Source organism: Canis aureus, chromosome 18, assembly GCF_053574225.1.
Source record: "Canis aureus isolate CA01 chromosome 18, VMU_Caureus_v.1.0, whole genome shotgun sequence".
In the NCBI taxonomy this organism is placed as follows: domain Eukaryota; kingdom Metazoa; phylum Chordata; class Mammalia; order Carnivora; family Canidae; genus Canis; species Canis aureus.
Window position 1 is genome coordinate 10,054,675 of NC_135628.1, and position 18,204 is coordinate 10,072,878.

General features: G+C 35.1%; 2 protein-coding genes across 7 annotated transcripts in view; one reads left to right on the plus strand and one right to left on the minus strand.

Annotated features, from left to right (window-relative positions):
- Positions 1-18,204, plus strand: part of IMMP2L (inner mitochondrial membrane peptidase subunit 2) — an 845,985-nt gene that overhangs the window by 406,658 nt on the left and 421,123 nt on the right. The window contains exon 5 of one of the 5 annotated variants that reach the window (XR_013356508.1): positions 1,437-1,507. The exons of the other annotated variants lie outside the window; for them this stretch is intronic. The gene's annotated coding sequence lies outside the window, so the exon portion shown is untranslated. The remainder of the gene's footprint in view (positions 1-1,436; positions 1,508-18,204) is intronic. 5 annotated transcript variants of the gene reach the window in all.
- LRRN3 (leucine rich repeat neuronal 3) overlaps positions 356-18,204 on the minus strand; it is a 35,293-nt gene continuing 17,444 nt past the window's right edge. The window contains exons 2-3 of one of the 2 annotated variants that reach the window (XM_077856150.1): positions 8,581-8,734; positions 356-3,366 (exon numbers count right to left, since the gene is read on the minus strand). In XM_077856150.1, the coding sequence (XP_077712276.1) occupies positions 881-3,007 (2,127 nt within the window). In that variant the 5' untranslated portion in view covers positions 3,008-3,366; positions 8,581-8,734 and the 3' untranslated portion in view covers positions 356-880. The remainder of the gene's footprint in view (positions 3,367-8,580; positions 8,735-18,204) is intronic. The other variant, XM_077856149.1, reaches the window with a different exon arrangement.

Below are 18,204 nucleotides of genomic sequence, written 5' to 3' on the forward strand. Positions count from 1 at the left end.
ATTTTCTGCAAAGCAAGCAGCTTTCATTTGAGTTACTATTAATTATTAAAATAAAAATTTCAGTTCCTCAGATATTGGATTTATATTATGTGAACTTATCAATTAAATCTATTCTAAAACCTGCTTGTTAAGAAAATATTTAAATGAATACGTGATATCCTTGAGGATTTGTTTCTGTCAATATAGGGTTAAAGAATGTTGTTATTGCCTTTCAATACTGATAAAGAACTCTAAATTCACTTCTGTGTTTTATAAAAATGTAATTACAGAACCCAATAAAAGTGTCTTAGGATACCAAATTTCATTATAAAAAAACAGTTTTAAAAAAATGTCATTTAAATGATACCTGGTCAGATGACATTTCCCAGAAATTATTCTTTATTTAGAAACAAAAACAAGACAAAAGCAATTGGTTTTAATCCAAAATGTATTTTTTCTTATAAAAGAGGCCCACATACTCACTGTGTCTACTCTACAGAATTTGTCCATTTTATTACACCACGTGTCAATTCAAGTTACCTAGTCACTGCAAAAACTCGTGGCTAATATGTGTAATACAACACAGGAGGAGGTATTGCTCAGTTCAACTACTCTTATATACTTAAAAAAAATACAGAAATGTTTTTGTCCACTTTAACTGTAGTCCAGACATAAAAGTTACATGAAAGTTCTAGAAAATGGAATTATTTTATTTGGTTGCCACAGTACCCTTTGAAGCCAGTTAATTAAAATGCTGAACTTGTACATATTTCCCTTGGTCAGGAGCAGCATTGGTGAAGCTTAAACTTCTTTCTAGAAAGCAATATTTCTCTGCCTTTTTTTTTTTCAAGCACAGCTGCAGTCTTAAGCTTTTCTTTGAAGTAGGTTTAGTTAGTTGTTTTTAGGACATATTTGTTGGCACTCCTATAACAGTTGCTTTCACTTCCAATGCTGTACTTTTTTCTTTGCCTGTTTCCCAGAGGTTGATTAGAGGAGGATAAAGCTCACTAAATGTGAAGGTTGGTTTCTGTAAGTAATTCCTCATATAGCTATGTCCACCATCACAGTTCATTTGTTGAGAGAGGCAACTGTAAAGACATATCACACCAATAATCCCTAGTAAACCTCCAAGGCAGGCCATAAAGGTTGTGGTGTTACTCTTTTCATATTCTCTTTGATCAGGGTCCAAACCTTTTGTGGTGACATTTACACATTCTTTTCTGGTTTTTTGATAGATGGTGGGGATATCAATACAAATTTTATACTCAGTTGATGGGTTCAGGTGAGTAAGATTATATACCTTGACATCAGATGGTATTCGAGCACTTTGGGCAGCATGGGAATTTTCAGTCTTGACAAAGGCTGTCCATTTAACACTGGATTTGAGAATTTTAGAGCTTGCTTTCCAAGACACCAGAACTGAATTGGCCTGAACATCTTTTATTTTAATATTTAAGGATTCATTGTTATCCTGGGGAAAAGAACCATCCACTTTGATCATAACAGACTTCAAGTCAGCACCAACCAGGTTAGTTGCTATGCAAGTATATAGGCCCCCTTCTGATGGGGTTATGTCATTTATATCTAGTGTGCCTTCAGAATGTACATAGAACTTGTCTTTCAGAGTATTAGGTAAGAGTTTTTGGCCAGAAGGTGTTATCCAGTAGATTTCAGGCTGTGGCTCTGCAGTAGCTCTACAATGCAAGGAAACATAGCTCCCAGCTTCTAAATCCAGATTAGAAGGAAAGCTCTCAGGAGCTATTAGAGGGAGACAGATTTCCATCATTTCCCTGAAATGCACCTGCCGAACATTTTGGCCTTGAAATTCAGGTGGGTCCACGCAAAATAGTGAGTCTGGTTCCATAAATCGAATGTCGGTTTTGTTCATATTAATCCAACGGATGACGCAATCACACCTGATGGGATTGCTATGTATGCTGATCTCCTTGAGGTTTGGCAGAGACTCAATTGTACCATGGTACAGGGCACTAAGGGCATTGCTGTTCAGCATGAGTGATTCCAGCCTGGGTAGTCTGAAAAATGCATTTGGGTGAATGTAAGACAACCTTGGGTTGTTTGTAGCTTCTATTTTTCTTAGATCTGGCAGGTTATCCACAGCAAGACTGTCGATGGAAATCAGCTCAGGCATATTATTTATTCCCAACTCTTTTAAGTGTAGCATATTGCTGAAATCACCTCTCCGTATTCTATTAATGGGATTTTTATTTAGATCCAAGAATTTGAGGTTTATAGCTTTTTGGAGAGCAACATGGGGCACTCTAATAAGCCTGTTGTCGTAAAAAGAGATGCTTTCTAAGTTTTCAAGTCCAACCAAGGCATTATCTGGTATTTCTGTGAGGTTTATACCAGCTATAACCAGACTGCGAAGATTGATAAGCGGCTTAAAGTTCATGTCTTTGATTCTGATGATTGGATTTTCCCCAATCATCAGAATCTCCAGATTGGGAAGAGCGTCAAACCACTTACTGTTGATCATCTGCAATCTATTTGAATTGAGATGAAGTCGAAGAAGATTATGTAGGCCAATAAAAGCTCCGGGGGAAATTGTAGAAAGCAAATTGTGATTAATATAGAGTTCTTGTAAGTTGCTCAGTCCAGACAGACATTTTTCAGGAAGCTCAGTTAGTTTGTTTTCCTCTAAATACACAGAAAGAAGCTGAGGCATCTTTTTTACATTAATATTGGTGACTGAAGATAAATTGTTTTGAGATAAGTCCAGGCCGGTAAGGTTTACTGGAAAGTCTATGGAGTATTCAATTTTTGCAATATTGTTAGTCTGTAGGAGCAGAATCTGTGTGTCAGCAGGCAATCTGGCTGGGAAATTTAAAAGACCTAAATCGTTACAATCCACAGTAGATGCTTCCATATAAATGGATCTGGGTGTAAACCAAGGCCTGATTTCACATGTACATAATTGTGGGCAATCCGCTTTTTTATCTACAGCTTGTACTAGTGTAGTGATAGCTAGGCCAAGTAGCACATGAATTCGGAGTGGCATGTCCTTCATCTTAGCTTCCTTCTTCAGAAATTTAATGGGTCCTTAAGGATTCCACAGTTACTGCTAGGAAGTTCAGTAAGAGTTGCTTGATAAGGAAAATAGTTGCATTTGTCAAATGATGAATGCCATAAAACTGCAAAGTTTTTCTTCATGGAAATAAGTGCTCGTGTCACAATTGTCTTGTCCAGAAATGTCATGCATATTGGAAAAAAGATCACTGTCCCCTTTATGGTAGAATATTGGTAAACTTTCTGAAGATGGAGTATGTATAGATGGTCACAGGAAATTGAGCAATTCATTTATTTAGGAGTGTAATATTCAAATCCCATGCTTGTTCAATACTTGCAGGAATAGCAGCATGATGCTGACTATAATAAAATGGAACATAAAAGAAAAAAGAGAAGAAGAATTAGTCCAAAGGAAAAAAATACCATAATTAAATATCCATTAACTGATTGTGATTTTCTTACATATAATTGTTTAGAGTTTACAATTAATTCAATATGTTTTGATGACTTTGTCCTTGTTATGACTCCTTGGCCCACACATTGGACAGGCTAAGAAACTGAATCTTTAGAAGGCTGGTGTTATATCAAACGTAATGAATATGCTTCCAGTATTTTTTTTTTTTTGTTACTTCCAATCTTTACTTGTTCACATTTGGTAATTTTGTTTATCATATTTGTCATTCTCTTTGACAATTAGTTCTAGGGAAAAAGATGAAAAATCTTTCAGTGATGGTGGCTTGCTTTTTTCTCTTAGAGAAGAAAAATTAAATGGTTATAAGTAAATAATACTGTTCAGTTACAATCAGATGAATTAGCCTATGGTTCCTCGGGTCCCCAGGACACAACATTTAGAAACAAATTCATGTTCATGAAATGACCGAGAAGTAGTGGTATTTAGCTGGATTTCCCCTTTTTCATTCATATTTCTTTCCCTAGTCTCCTTTGTGTAAAGTGACTTGAATTTCCCAGTGTTTGGAAGAGATTGTCTAACTTGCCATAGATGTGCCTGTATGTTGTCATTCTTTACTGAAATTCAGATTAATGTTTGACTTTTATTTTTCCCTGAAAATAACTTATGTTCCATTAGTCACTAACAATTAAGAAGTAACTTTATTACATCAGTAAAACAGGCACTTAGACATTCATTCTTTTAAATGGATACTTATGTCTTTATCACATGAAAATAAGCAATCCAAAACCAAGTTGCAGTTTTGATATGTGCTGTATTTTAAAATACCATACTACTTTTAGATAAATACTCCATCAGTTGGACTGCTGGTGAGCTCTTCCTGCAAATCTACAGGACAGCTGGAGCATGCCTGGGCTCTTCATTCTGGGGCTTTTTGCCTACCAGCAATAGTGGTCTGCTGAATGATCATTTTGCAAATACTGTAGACTCGTTCTAAGATAGGTGCTTCAGTGACAGGGATAAATATAGTTGAAGATGTAGTCTCTACAGTGAGAGAGAAGCATTTTTTTAAGTAAAATATTTATTTTTCAAAATTATAAAAAATTTGCATTTCAAAGTCACACCTAATTATTTTCATCTTATCCTTTTAGAGATGTGATTTTTTTTAAGATTTTATTTTGAAGTAATCTCTACACTCAAACTCATAACCTGAAGATCAAGTGTCACATGCTCTACTGACTGAACCAACCAGGTTCCCTGAGACATTATTTTATCTAAAAACTGGATCATGAAGTTCAGATAACATATTAAGTTATCTTGAATTAAAAGTGTTTTTGCTTTTCTTTTTTCATCAGTTCATCTGTTTGCTGATCGAAAATTCCACTTTTTTGTTATTTTTTTTAATTGAAGTTCGATTTGCCAACATATAGTATAACATTCAGTGTTCATCCCATCAAGTGCCCTCCTTAGTGGAAAATTCCACTTTTTAATTAAAATTTTTTATTTTAATTGATGTATAGTTGACATACAATATTATATTCATTTACATATAACATTGTGATTCAACAGTTCTATACATAACAAGATGCTCACTGCAGTAAGTGTAGTTATCATCTACTGCCGTACTCAGTTATTATATTACTGATAATATTCCTTATGCTGTACTTTTTCATCTCTGTGACTTATTTATTTTATAACTGGAAGTTCATACCTCTTACTCTCTTTCACTTATTTCACCCATCTCCCCTCTGGCATCCACCAGTGCATTCTCTGTATCTATGAGTCTATTTGTGTGTTGTTTTGTTGTTCATTTGTTTTACTTTTTATATTCATATGGTATTTGTCTTTTTTTCTTTGTAACTTACTTCACTTAACATAATACCTTCTAGGTCTATCAATGTTGTTTGCAAATGGTAAGATGCCATTATTTGTTTATGATTGAGTCCTTTTTTGTTGTTTTGTTTTAAACCGGACCTTCTAGCTATTATTCCTAATCTCTTGTAAGTAGACTGAGTCCCTTTAGAAGAGAATCTCCTACAGCTCCTTCTTCACTGAAGATTCCTGTTAAATTTGGCCCATAGGACCCTCCACAATCTGTGGTCTCTCTTCTCTTTCTCTTTGTTTCTCCTCATCTTCTGCAGTTCTGCAGACAGCCTTCACTCTGTCAGCAGGGCTCTGGGCACCTCATCTTCTCCCTGTCTAGAATTCCTGTTTCTTTGTCTTAAGCTAACTCTGTTTTTGTCAAACCTTAGTTCATGCATCACCTCTCTGTGAAGCCTTCTGTATAACCCCTCCCCTCTGGCTGTACCTCCCTGCCATCCACAGTGATCCCATGGTCCTAGCACACATCTCTGTCAGAATATTTACTTGATTCTCTGCCTCAACCAGTATTCATCTCCTTGAGATCTGGAGGCCTGTCTGCCTTTCCATTCTCAGCTCCTGGGCATGGTAATTAGAATGTAGTAAATTCTCCAGAAATGTTTTGAATGAAAGGATAACTGAGTTATATTAATAAATGTATATATTCATCTTCTCTACATATAATTTAAGCAATTCAATCTGTTTAATTTACTAATTTCAATATTCAGCTGCTTAACTTGCATAAATCTATTACACAGAATGCATGTTGCCTATATTACTAAAATCCAAAGACTAAATTTGAGTATAATCCAAAGGAACATTAGGCATTAAAGAAAAGTCAGTCTAATATTATATCTGCAGTTTATTCCTTAATTTATTCAGTCAACATTTAATGAGTACCTTCTGTGTTCCAGTTACTGTGTTAATAGCATGAGAATAAAAAATAACCTGGACATGTTCTCATCCCTCCTTAAGTTTTTAGTCTGGAGGGAGAAGCACAAGTAAACAGATGGTTACAATTTACTGTATAGCTGATACGGGAGTGCATAGGAAGGATACCTGAATACAACTAAAATAGAAATCTACTTCCTATTTCTTCCAAAATGGAGAAAAAGCCTAAAGTACAAAGTACAAAATATTTTTCTGCATGTTCCCATAAATCAGTCAGTTGAAAACTAAGAAAACATAACTTCTGCCAATTAATCAGTTAAATCGACTTTCTCCGGTAGAGCAAAGGGAGGCCTATATCCATATGTTACCTACAGGATTAGAAATATTTAAGATGAAAACTTATTTTGGGGGACATTAACCTAATAATGCCACTTTTCAGTTTGAAATTCTTCTTCTCTTTTCTTAAATTATATCTTTGTTTAATTAGAAACTCTTTTCTGAGCTCATTTCATTATTTATATAGCCATATGCCAGAAACAACCACATTTGAACTAGATTTGTTCTGGAAGCTTTTGAAAATAAGGAGAGTTGTTATAGTAGTGAGCAAGTCAAATTTTATTTCTCCAGATCTGTAGGAAGAAACTGTCAGTATGAGAAGCACAATGGAGATGTGGAAATTTTGCCTTTCTTCATTATAATATTGATTTTTTTCTCATGTCTTTGGAAATGATTATGGTACTTTCACTAATGGACTCTTTGGCATAGATTGTTTTCAGGATAGTAAGGCAGTAATAATATCTTATATCTTAATGCTTTATGGTTTTTAAAGCCTTTTCTTATTCATTGTTTATTTTATGTTAATAATGACCTTGTGGGGTTAGCTGGAAGATAACTTAAATTCCCTTTTTTTTTTTTTTTATTATAAGAGTATTGAGATCCATCAGCCAGAGATCACACAGCTAATAAATGATGGGTAACAATAGAACCCAAGTTTTGTGTTTAGGCTTGGCATCTCTTTCTAATTATCCACACTGCATATCTCTACATATGCAGAGATGAGATGAAATAATAGATAAGCCATACAAACTCTTGTTACAGTATATACTCTTGACAGTGTATGCATTGTCAATAACTTATTCTCCTCTTTTTAGGGTGGACATTCATGTATATGGTCCTATTCATGGGAGCTAAGAACAAGCTCATAATTAACTATTTTCTTTTCAGTTGCTTTTTAAATGTAAAACTATTTTAGAAGGTCATTTTTGTACATTCTTTTAGTCTTAAAGGCGACTGAACTTTTATTATATATTAAAGCAAAATAAACTATAATTGAGTATTGTAAGAGTTCAGAAGATAACGTTAATGACACCAGGAATGAAAACTGACATCTCAGGGAAATGTATTATAGAAAGGCTCTTTTAAATGACTTGAATGACTTTAAATGACTTGAATGAATGAGTCCTACAAGTTCAACATCAGCCCTCATTAGAACTTATCATTTATCTACTTTCATTTATTCTTCCATCTGTCTTTCCCTAAATGTTTGCTGAGGGCCTACCGTATCAGTCACTGTGCTTTCATTTCTAATCTCATAAGATTTCTAAAAATTTACAGATTAAAGATTATTTTTCATTGACAGAATAAAATTTGACAGTTAAGGCTTTTGTGTGTGTGTGGAGGGGGAGTTGGTTCAGAAGACCTTTAAAAAAATTTTTTTTAAAGATTTTATTTATTTATTCATGACAGACACACAGAGAGAAAGGCAGAGACATAGGCAGAGAGATAAGCAGGCTCCATGCAGGGAGCACGACATGGGACTCGATCCCAGGACTCCAGGATAACACCCTGGGCCGAAGGCAGATGCTCAACTGCTGAGCCACCCAGGTGTCCCTAAAAATTTTTTTTTAAAGCATTTTAAGTTGTGGAATTTAATTCAACATAGTGCTTTGTGTTTTTAAATTTTTTTTCACAGTATCTTTCATTTTTCTTATTGGCTTCTCCATGTAGATTTTACCTAACAAAGAGTCAAAGTCCTAAAACATTTTATGTTTCAAATTGTATGTATAACACATGTATAATTACTCTGGCCAACAACATGAAACTTAACAGTTTAGGATATTGAGAGAAAGAAATGTTAGGACTTCTCAAATCTTACAATATTTTTAATACCTTCGGATACTCATTATAACTTGAGGCTTCTTCAATCTAAATAGAAAGAGAAACTGTTTCTAGACATAATTATATGTGGAAACTTTTAGGGCGAAAGCTTCCTTTTCCTAAATCAAAAAATTCTTTTTTCCTTAGCTTCATCTGTGTTTTATCACTTAAGAAGCATTATTGAACAACTACTTTTGGGGAGGCACTGTTGTAGCTGCTGGAGAGTCAGCAGTACATCAGAGGCAATATCTACTCACCAAGTTTGCAGTTATCGAGGGTATGCATAGTGCTGTACAACAGACTTGACATGATAAAAGTTTATGCAGTTCTCCGTGGATGTACCAAAGAGGGGATGCTTAGTTCTGGCCATCTAACAGAAGCAGCCTGGATGTTCTGTGTTCTGTTATGATGCTGATTAAAAAAAAAAGAAAAAACAACAACAACTAAAGTATACTGGGGAGGACAGCCTGGATGGCTCAGCGGTTTAGCCCTGCCTTCAGCCCAGGGCATGATCCTGGAGACCCAGGATGGAGTCTCACGTGGGGTTCCCTGCAGGGAGCCTGCTTCTCCCTCTGCCTATGTCTCTGCCTGTGTGTGTCTCATGAATAAATAAATAAAATCTTTAAAACAAATTTAAAAAAATTATACTGAGGAAACATGGTGGGGAAGAAGATTTAAAATCCACTGTCTTTCAGATGAATTTTTACAATGTTAAAGCTTCAGAACAAAGCGTGCCTTCTTTCCTGTATCTTATTATGTGTATTATAAAGACTATAGAATCAGGAGAAGAGAAACATTTGGATATTTAAGTTAAAAAATTGGTGAAGATAGGAAGTTGCCATGGCTACATTAATGCCCAGTTTTTCCTTTTCTTCTATAGCAAATTACTAGCTAAGTTCATTTGTGTAAGGAACTTAAATTCTATTTTCCCATTATGTGACTTTATATTCCTCTGTTGTAAGACTTAATCTTTCCTTGATCCTGATTGAAGGTTCCATATCCCAAAGGTGGTGTTGAATTATACTATATGCATTTCTGTGAAAGAGTATTCATTTCTCCTTGAGAAATATTTATTTTCCAGTTTTTCAAAACTAATTAATTGTTTGAATTTGTAGATCAACCTTCAGGGAGTAGTTAATGGTAACTATCTCGAATAGTCTAGTGAACGTTATAGTATTCATCTGTTAATAAAAAATCGATATAGGGGAAGAAAATTTGCTTTGGATATGAAACATGGGTCAAGTTACTAGATGATCTTGTAATTGTGGACAGGACATCTTACTTTCCTGTACTTCAAGTTATAGATTATTAAAATTTAGGAATTGGTTATATGACAGTTAAGGTTCCTTCCATTTCTAAAAGATATATACATCTCTGTGAACATGAGTGGTTTTTAGAAAGATGTCTAAAAAATAGTTGTGGGTAAACTGACTTACTCAGTTTTAACCTTTGTATGTAATTGATCACAAGTTTATATTCAGCACCCTAGGCCTATGTCATTAACATGTTAGGGTCAGTGCATTCTAGTCATGAGGTTTTGAAACACTGTCAGATTAATTTCCTGGAGTTATTGCTATTTTGTTTCATGTTTATATCTACACAGTAGTAAATGAAGAGAGTTACCTTAGTCATCAAATTAAGGCATACTAAGCACTGGGTAAGTAAATTGCCTGGATTAGTTCCCTTGATTGAAAAATGAGTTGTCTGGGCAGCCCAGGTGTCTCAGCAGTTTAGCGCCACCTTCAGTCCAGAGCATGATCCTGGAGACCAGGGATCCAGTCCCATGTTGGGCTCCCTACATGGAGCCTGTTTCTCCCTCTGCCTGTGTCTCTGCCTCTCTCTCTCTCTCACTCTCTCTCTCTCTCTCTCTCTTGCTGTGTGTGTGTGTGTCTCATGAATAAATAAAATATTAAAAAAATGAGTTGTCAGTAAATATTAATATTGACATATATACAATATAACCATTATGATTATTTGCTAAATTGGAAGATAGGGATTTTTTTTTTTACGTTTATTTATTTGAGATAGAGAGCAAGCACAAGCTGGGGAAGGGGCAGTGGGAGAGAGAGAGAGACAGAGACAGAGACAGAGAGAGAGAGGAAGAAGCAGACTCCCTGATGAGCAAGGAGCCTGATGTGGGGTTCAATCCCAGAGCCCCAAGGTCATGACCTGAGCTGGAGGCAGATGCTTAATCGACTGAGCCACCCAGGCACCCTGAGAGAGAAGGACTTTTGATACTATTGAAGTTTCAGCCACCTGGATATATTTGGTATCATATAAAATCAGCATTATTTTTGGTGTTGTAAATTCTTAGGTGGAAATGGTTATAGAGATCCATTTGTTCTCAACCTAAGTTTGAACATAAAACCCTTTGTTCACATAAAGTCTTACCTGTATTTACATTAAATCAAACATAGGAAAGAAGATCTATTCTGGTTAGCACAGGAGGTAGGGTGGTGGTAGAGAGTGTGGGAAGGCAGACATCTGGAAAGATCTAGATGGTACCCAGCTTGGCTTTCCTGCCCAGAGTATCTGATCCTAAAAGGGCTCCAAAGATCTCACTTTCTGAACCATCCATCTTCTCTTAGAAATAAAGTGGTAGAGGCCCTCAGAGATGAAATGACTCATGCAAAGGTGGTTTATTCTAAAGTATTATTGAAAATTTGGAGACTTTAGTCATTATTTCTAGTGCAAATTCCCCCACTGTCATCTCAGTCTATAGGCCTGCCACAGTTAGGTTTATTTCCCTTGGCTCTCGCCGAATCCAAATTGGCTTGCGAGGTGGGAAGAATCCCCAAGTGTGATGTGATAGCACTCAGCCCTCATGGTCAATATTAGCTGCCTAAGGAATGGGCAGAGAAAAGGGAAATGCTCAGGAAGATGGTGGGTATAGTAGTAGCAGTTAATAATAATAATACATCAATGCCAAACATGTCCTGTGCCACTGGTCTCATACCTTACATGTATTCTCAAAGGTAAGCCTCATGTCCGCTCTTTTTGTAGACACTATTATTATCCTTACTCTATATATAAGGCCAAAAATGTTAAATGACTTGCCAGTTCACACCCTCTCAGATGTATATTCAGATCCCTTCATTTTGCCTCTGAAGCCCAGTCTTGTTAAATTAATTAAACAAGGAGACAGTTAGACTGAAGTGGCCCATAACCAGAGGCCCTTGTAAGCAAACCAGAATCTAAGCCTGCAAATGCCTCAAGATTATGAAATAGAAACCTACGAGAACCAGCCAAGGCGACTTTAAACTAGAGTTAATCAATAATTCTCTTTCTTTGCTCCCACATTGTCTCTATAAGTCTCTCTTCAACTGCCTGTCAGTGGAGGTGCTTCCAGTTTGGTGCTGCCCTACTGGAATGGATTTTCACTCAAATGAACTTGAAATTTTAATACTCTTCAGTTTATCTTTTAATGCTAGTAAACTCTACTTTCTCTCAAGTGTTTATTAACATAGCAACCATCATCTTAGCTTTTCAGAAAGGTGTTTCCTTCAACTAGATGGGTACCTGGTTTTTCTTATTTGTTTCTCCTTATCTGGTTAAAAAAAAAGTTTTATGCAAATGAAATTTCAAAGGCAGCTAAGTGTTGTAGAATAAGAAAACCTGTTTTCTGGGTCAGAGTTTTGCTGTGCCATTCTCTTAGTTCTTTGCAAAATGTGGGGTTCGAATAAAATTTTCACTATTGTGTACAAATTGATTATTAATATTCTATGAATCCCATAGAGATTTCCTATACACTTGCCATTATACAGAAGCATGTTGCACTTAGAGCAAAATTATTTTTGTTATTGTACTGAATTTATGTGCTGAAATGTAATGGATACCCATACAGTTCATGGATACCATCATTTGAGATTGATTTCCTTAGATTCTGGCATTTTCAGATTCTCACATCAGATATTTTGAGATTCTCAAACTGGCTTAGAGTCTCTGCCCTTATGATAGGAATAGCTATAGGTACAGAGAAAGAAAGAAGAGAGTAGATTTGATATTATTTTGTGTCCCTGTCATGTTCAAGACCTTATATTTGAACACAGAGAACATTCCTGCAGATCTGAAATCATGTACTATTTCCATCCCTTATGAAATTAAGCTTGCAATGAATTTCTTTTAGAGAAACCAAGAGTAACTTAAATAGCACAATTCTTTTTTTTCTCCCAAATCCTAAAATATGCTGTTAGGCAGATTTTGAGGGAGTCTTGGACTTTTATCTTTTTTTCTTCTACTGTTTTCAGATTTGAGGCTTGTGCTATGTGGGGAGATCCATAGGAATAAAGTAAAGCAGGGTCATATAGTTTTCTTAAAAAAAAAAAATTCCAAATTCAGCACCCCCAAAACATGAGATTTGTGGAAGCTAGTTAGAGCATAGCGACAATCAAGTAGGATAATTTTCAGTGCAGAAATTCCTTCCTTATAATTTTGTTTAAAAGGTGAGGAATGAAATCCGAGTCTCAGAACTGTTTCATATTGGTGTAGTGATTTCGGTATACTCACAAATTACCAGCTTATCATGATACTGTCATTTCTCATTATGAAAAGAATTCTGATTTGTATTTATTTTTAATTATAGTTTTTGCTCAACTGAGCACTTCATTAATAGCATTATATGTGAAGTTGATTTTTGTACATGATTAGCAAAACAAATGATATTTCTAAACCAGAACTCGTCTCTTTATGCTTGACGTCTATGAGAATCACTTCATGTATTGAGGAACTGTATAGTAAAACATAACAGTACTTCATTCAATATTTTGTGAGAGCCAGTGGAGTTTGGTTGCCTAAATCACTTTTTAAAATCCTTTTTTATTATTCCCTTGTTATTTAGCATTTGTTTAGCCCCAAGTTGTAGGCGTCTTTGGGGAAAAGCACTCACTTATGCATTATCCTTAACATTCACTAATGTTAGACTGTAGTATAATCATCTTATTTTCCAATTTGGGAAACAGGGTAATGGAAATCTTGCTTCAGGTCATAATTGAACTATAGATCTCTATTTGGGTGATTGACGGTACTTTGGCAGCAGGGTGCTGAAAGCATGCAGACCCAAGAATTGAGAGAAGACCTTGTGATCTGTAGTGACTTCATTTCTAAAGAAAGATGCCCCCTAAGTGCTATAATTACATAAGTTTTGTAATACTCTTAAATAAATAAGCTCAAAGCTCTTCCAGTATTTTCCTTTATGCAAAAATAATCTTAAGGACAGATAAATTTACATAGACATTTCATTATACTTTCAGGTTTTCATTATGTTTGTTTACATTTTACATGTGTGTCAAACCATGGCATACACAAAGGGAACCAATTTTACTAGGGTGAGAAGTAGTCTATGATAGGATTCTTAGGACATTTACAAATTTATAGAGATTTTGGAGACTATTTTTTACTTGTATCTCAGAAACAATTTATGTATTTTTATGGGCAAAATAATTACTGTCTTGATAAAATGTGTGCATGCATATACATGTTTATATGAAGATCCCTTCTGTTCAAAAAATCTTCAATGTGATTGACTAAACTCTCATACTAAAATTTCCCATTTTGTTCCAATTTTTATTCCTATCAGTAGATGTTAAGGATAATTGATTTCACTAGGCATGAATTTATATTTAAAAATTTCACGTGGGTGAAGAGGAAAGTCTTTGTATATATGCTTTCCTTTTTTCCTTGATACTTTTGATTTCAAAGAGCTCATTCTTATTGTTCAGTTCCAGTTTATTTGGGAAGCTAAGGCAGGGGGATAATTTATTTCTATATGATGCCATCTTTTTATCTTCAGAGGCATTTCCACCTACCTTTGGGGATAGCTTCCCTAGCAATCCCTTGACTGAATGACAAGAAATACTCACAGTATTGCAGTACAGTAGTTTGGAAATGCATGTCTGATGGAGACCTGCTATCAATTATTCTACGTTTCAGATGAAAGTGTTTGGGGTAATTATGCAGATAATTCAAGCGATTTTTAAATCATTTTCTTCTTCATTGGAAGACAGCCAAATACCCTAACCTGAGTCTTTGAAGTCTCCATTCTCTGAGTCACCTGACGACTATCTATCTTCCTGGCGTAGTTAAAAAAACAAAACAAAACAAAACAAAACAAAACGAAAAACAGTGATTCCAGCTTCAGTTGATTACATGGACTAGGTACATGCATGCTGCCTTGTGTTTCTGATCTTACATTGCCTTCCCTAGGTCTTATATATGAGAGCACATAATAGGCATGTGTGTGTTCCTCCCACCCCTCAAAAAAAAAAAAAAAAAGAAAGAAAAATAGTTTGTTCTATATTGTTGCTGCAAGTAAATGCCTTTATACCACTCTCAGAAAGGATGACTTCTTAAGCATAGATTTGTTACAGAAGGATGGTAGCCAAAAAAGGTTTTCATCACATCTGTACTCCTTGATTAGCTCAGTTTGGCAGAACAGAAAGTCATTGTAAAGAAGATAAGAAAGCTTCTGGACAAAAATCTTATGATGTACTACAGATAGAGAATGAAGAATATTTTAGTTGTAGTATTATTAGAGAAAACTCAAAATTACATTCCAGTAAAGCATGTTCCTCTGACAAGAACTGAGAGCAGAGAGTCTCTGGGGAGTTCAGTTTCTGTTCTGCATATGATAAAATGTTGTTTTTCTTTGCTACTAAACATAACAGCATAAATATCAGTGTGTTTTATATTTTTACTAAGGATTATGAAAATAAATTTTGAAAGGAAGTAAAATAAAATGAGCTCCTGTGATTGAAAAATTTCTTCAAATGCAGTGAACAAGAGAATAAATCATAGCACCACATTTCGAGTGTGTCATGGGTCAGCACGTGGCTGCCATAAGTTCAGTGATAGATGATGCTTTTCTGTTACTGTAACTTAGAACTGATAATACTGATATAGTCTATGTCATTAGTTCCTTAATAATGAGCAAGGAACTATTTATTTTCATTTGGAAAGTGCCAGACTTCCTTCATGCTATATGACTTCTCCATAAGACTCCTGACACACTGCTTAAAACAACGGGGCCATATTTGTGTCCAGAGCTGTAAGATTTTAAAACAGAAGGACAACAAAAACTACACTGAAAGCTTGAAAAAATCCTCCTGGATTATGGTGTTGAGTCTCGAAAGTAACCATCAAGGAAAAGAGGCAGTTTACACGTCTTTGTGCATGTTTGCATCTTCCAGTGAGAAGACACTCATTATTAATCCAGTCCTGGACTCTATCTCTAATGCTTGTGTTAACAAATGATCAATGGGAGATGACCTGGTGGTACTTTGAAGAAGTCTGAAAGGGCAGACAGAGTTAGTTCTTGGATGTGTAGAGGGTCAGTGAAGCTTTATTTTATGTTTCATGTGTGGAAATAAAAGGTACTACATGCAAGTTAAAGCTGTGTTTCCTTCTGGAGACACCTACTTTACAGCCACTTAACTTTACAGGAATATCACAACAGCTGTTTACACAGGGTTCATTATGTAGGCCTGCCTCAGGGTGACAACCTTGTGAGATTTAGTTGCCTAAGACTACCTTGAGTTCATTAGAAATTATTATTGACAAACAGGATCAAATTAATTCATATTATACCTGCTCATAATGGGCTTTATAAGTTTCCAGGGATATTTGAACACTATACTCTTTAAGGATTAGACTACCTCTGAGTAATGAACATTTGAGGGAATGCGAGATCCCTAAAAATAGTGACATAACAAAAGAAATATGTATTGCCTTTAGGTAATGAATAGAAAAGACTAAAGTTAAATGAGGAAGTAAAAAAGGCAAAATGGCTATTTCTTTGAAATAGAGAGTAGTACAATTTGTGGTGCCTACCAAATTTTAATTTTGTGTTAATGGGCTATATATAGGTCCTCACTAACATACTTCTTTTACAACAGCCATCTCTTGAAGAGCTTGGGTAATATGCCAACTTCAGCATCTTTTTTTGTTGGGGGACGGGTAGGTTGCACATGGCTAGAGAATCAGTTATGGAAAAAGAATTCTAGATCTTAATGGGAAGAGAGAGTACTTTCATAATAATGAAAATTTGCATCCACTTTACACTTAAAAGCCTGGAATTCAACTCATATGTGGATTAGATGAAAACTAGGTGGAAAATATCTGTTTGAAAGAATTTCTCAGTGATAAACTCTCTATAGAAATTTAAGAATATGTTTCAAACTATCCTTTTAGGCAAAGAAAAGCAAATGGTTTTACAATATGTTATAATATCTTCACAGGGTAGGATTTAATATTTTTTTTTGATTACTGGATTGCAGTTATGAAAAGACATTTTCCCTTCACTCTATTACTTGATTCAAAATCTAGAATCCTTTAAATTTGATCTGGGACATTCACCTAGATTTACTATTCTCATGTGTCCAACTGAAATTACTTTGTGAAATAAAGTTAATTTACCATTAATTTCTATTGCAGGAATAGTTCATATTGCTCAATGAAGAATTAGTCAACATTGATTTATACTATGAGAAACTTTCTCTGAAGCTTAAGAGTTGCATGTATTTTTTACTTACTGTTTTATATTATGTTCATATTTTACATATTTTCTTCACATACAACCATGTAATAAAGTTTAGATCAAACTACTGTGGTTTGGAGTTCAAGATTTAAATTGCAAATAGAATAAATTTTTTTTTCTGATTTCTGCTTGTTGTAATTCAGGTTGCTGGTTAGTAAGTTATATCTTTATGATTATTCCTGGTGTTGTATAGATTTTCTTGGAAGGTAGTTTTGTTTTAGTGAATAAAAGCTCTCCTTAACATAGAAGAATTAAACTGTTTCAGGATAATGAAGAATATGGAGTTGAAAAATTTTAGTTTGATTTTCTTTAATGACTGATTCCCATTAATTAGAGAAACATAGATTAGAAAAAACATATAATTTTCCCTAGTGTGGATTTAATTCAATATCCATGGACAGATAGGGTTATTGATGATTTCTTTATCTTTTCATATTTTACTACGGTCCTGATCCTAAAAATTCTTGAAGGTCCTTGTCATTTCTGTTAATTTCTTATTTCTATCATATAACAATATCAGCAAACAAAAACAATAAAAGTAATGGCAATCATAATTCAATCAAAATTCTGCTACGTTGCAGACATTTGGTTCAATTTCCACTTACGTCCTTATTTGATTCCCAAAAACAATCCTGCTGGCATATGCTGCTATACCTTCTTTACAACTGATACCTTATTATATACCACCTTATCTAAAAGTTCTGCTTTGAGTCACTATCTCTGTTTCATTTTCCTTTCATAGCCTCTAAGACTTTCAGAAAGGACTTATTTACTTTTGGTTTATTGCTTGCCTCCCACCACACCAAACCAATTTGGACGACTTTTCTCAAGACTGACAGACTTTTTGGTTTGTTGTGGGTGGAGGCCAGACCTTGTTGGTCGCTAGTTGATAGTGATCAAGTAGAAAAGTAGTGATTATTTCAACAGCCTCAAGTTTGTGTCTTTAATGAAGCCTAGTTGGAATACAGAATCTGTGCTGGAAAATGATACTTACAGAAGATGCTGTTCCCCTGAGTTCTTTAGGGCATAAGAAAACACCCTTGCTGTAATAAAATTCATATATACTCTGTTATAGAAAAGGGTTAATGTGGGAACCCCAGGTGGCGCAGTGGTTTAGCACCTGCCTTTGGCCCGGGGCGTGATCCTGGAGACCTGGGATCGAATCCCACGTCGGGATCCCGGTGCATGGAGTCTGCTTCTCCCTCTGCCTATGTCTCTGCCTCTCTCTCTCTCTGTGTGACTATCATAAATAAATAAAAATTAAAAAAAAAAAAAGAAAAGAGTTAATGCAAACCAAAACAATAGCTGTTCTGAGTCAGGTTTGGGCAAATATTGTTGGCACTAAGTTTCA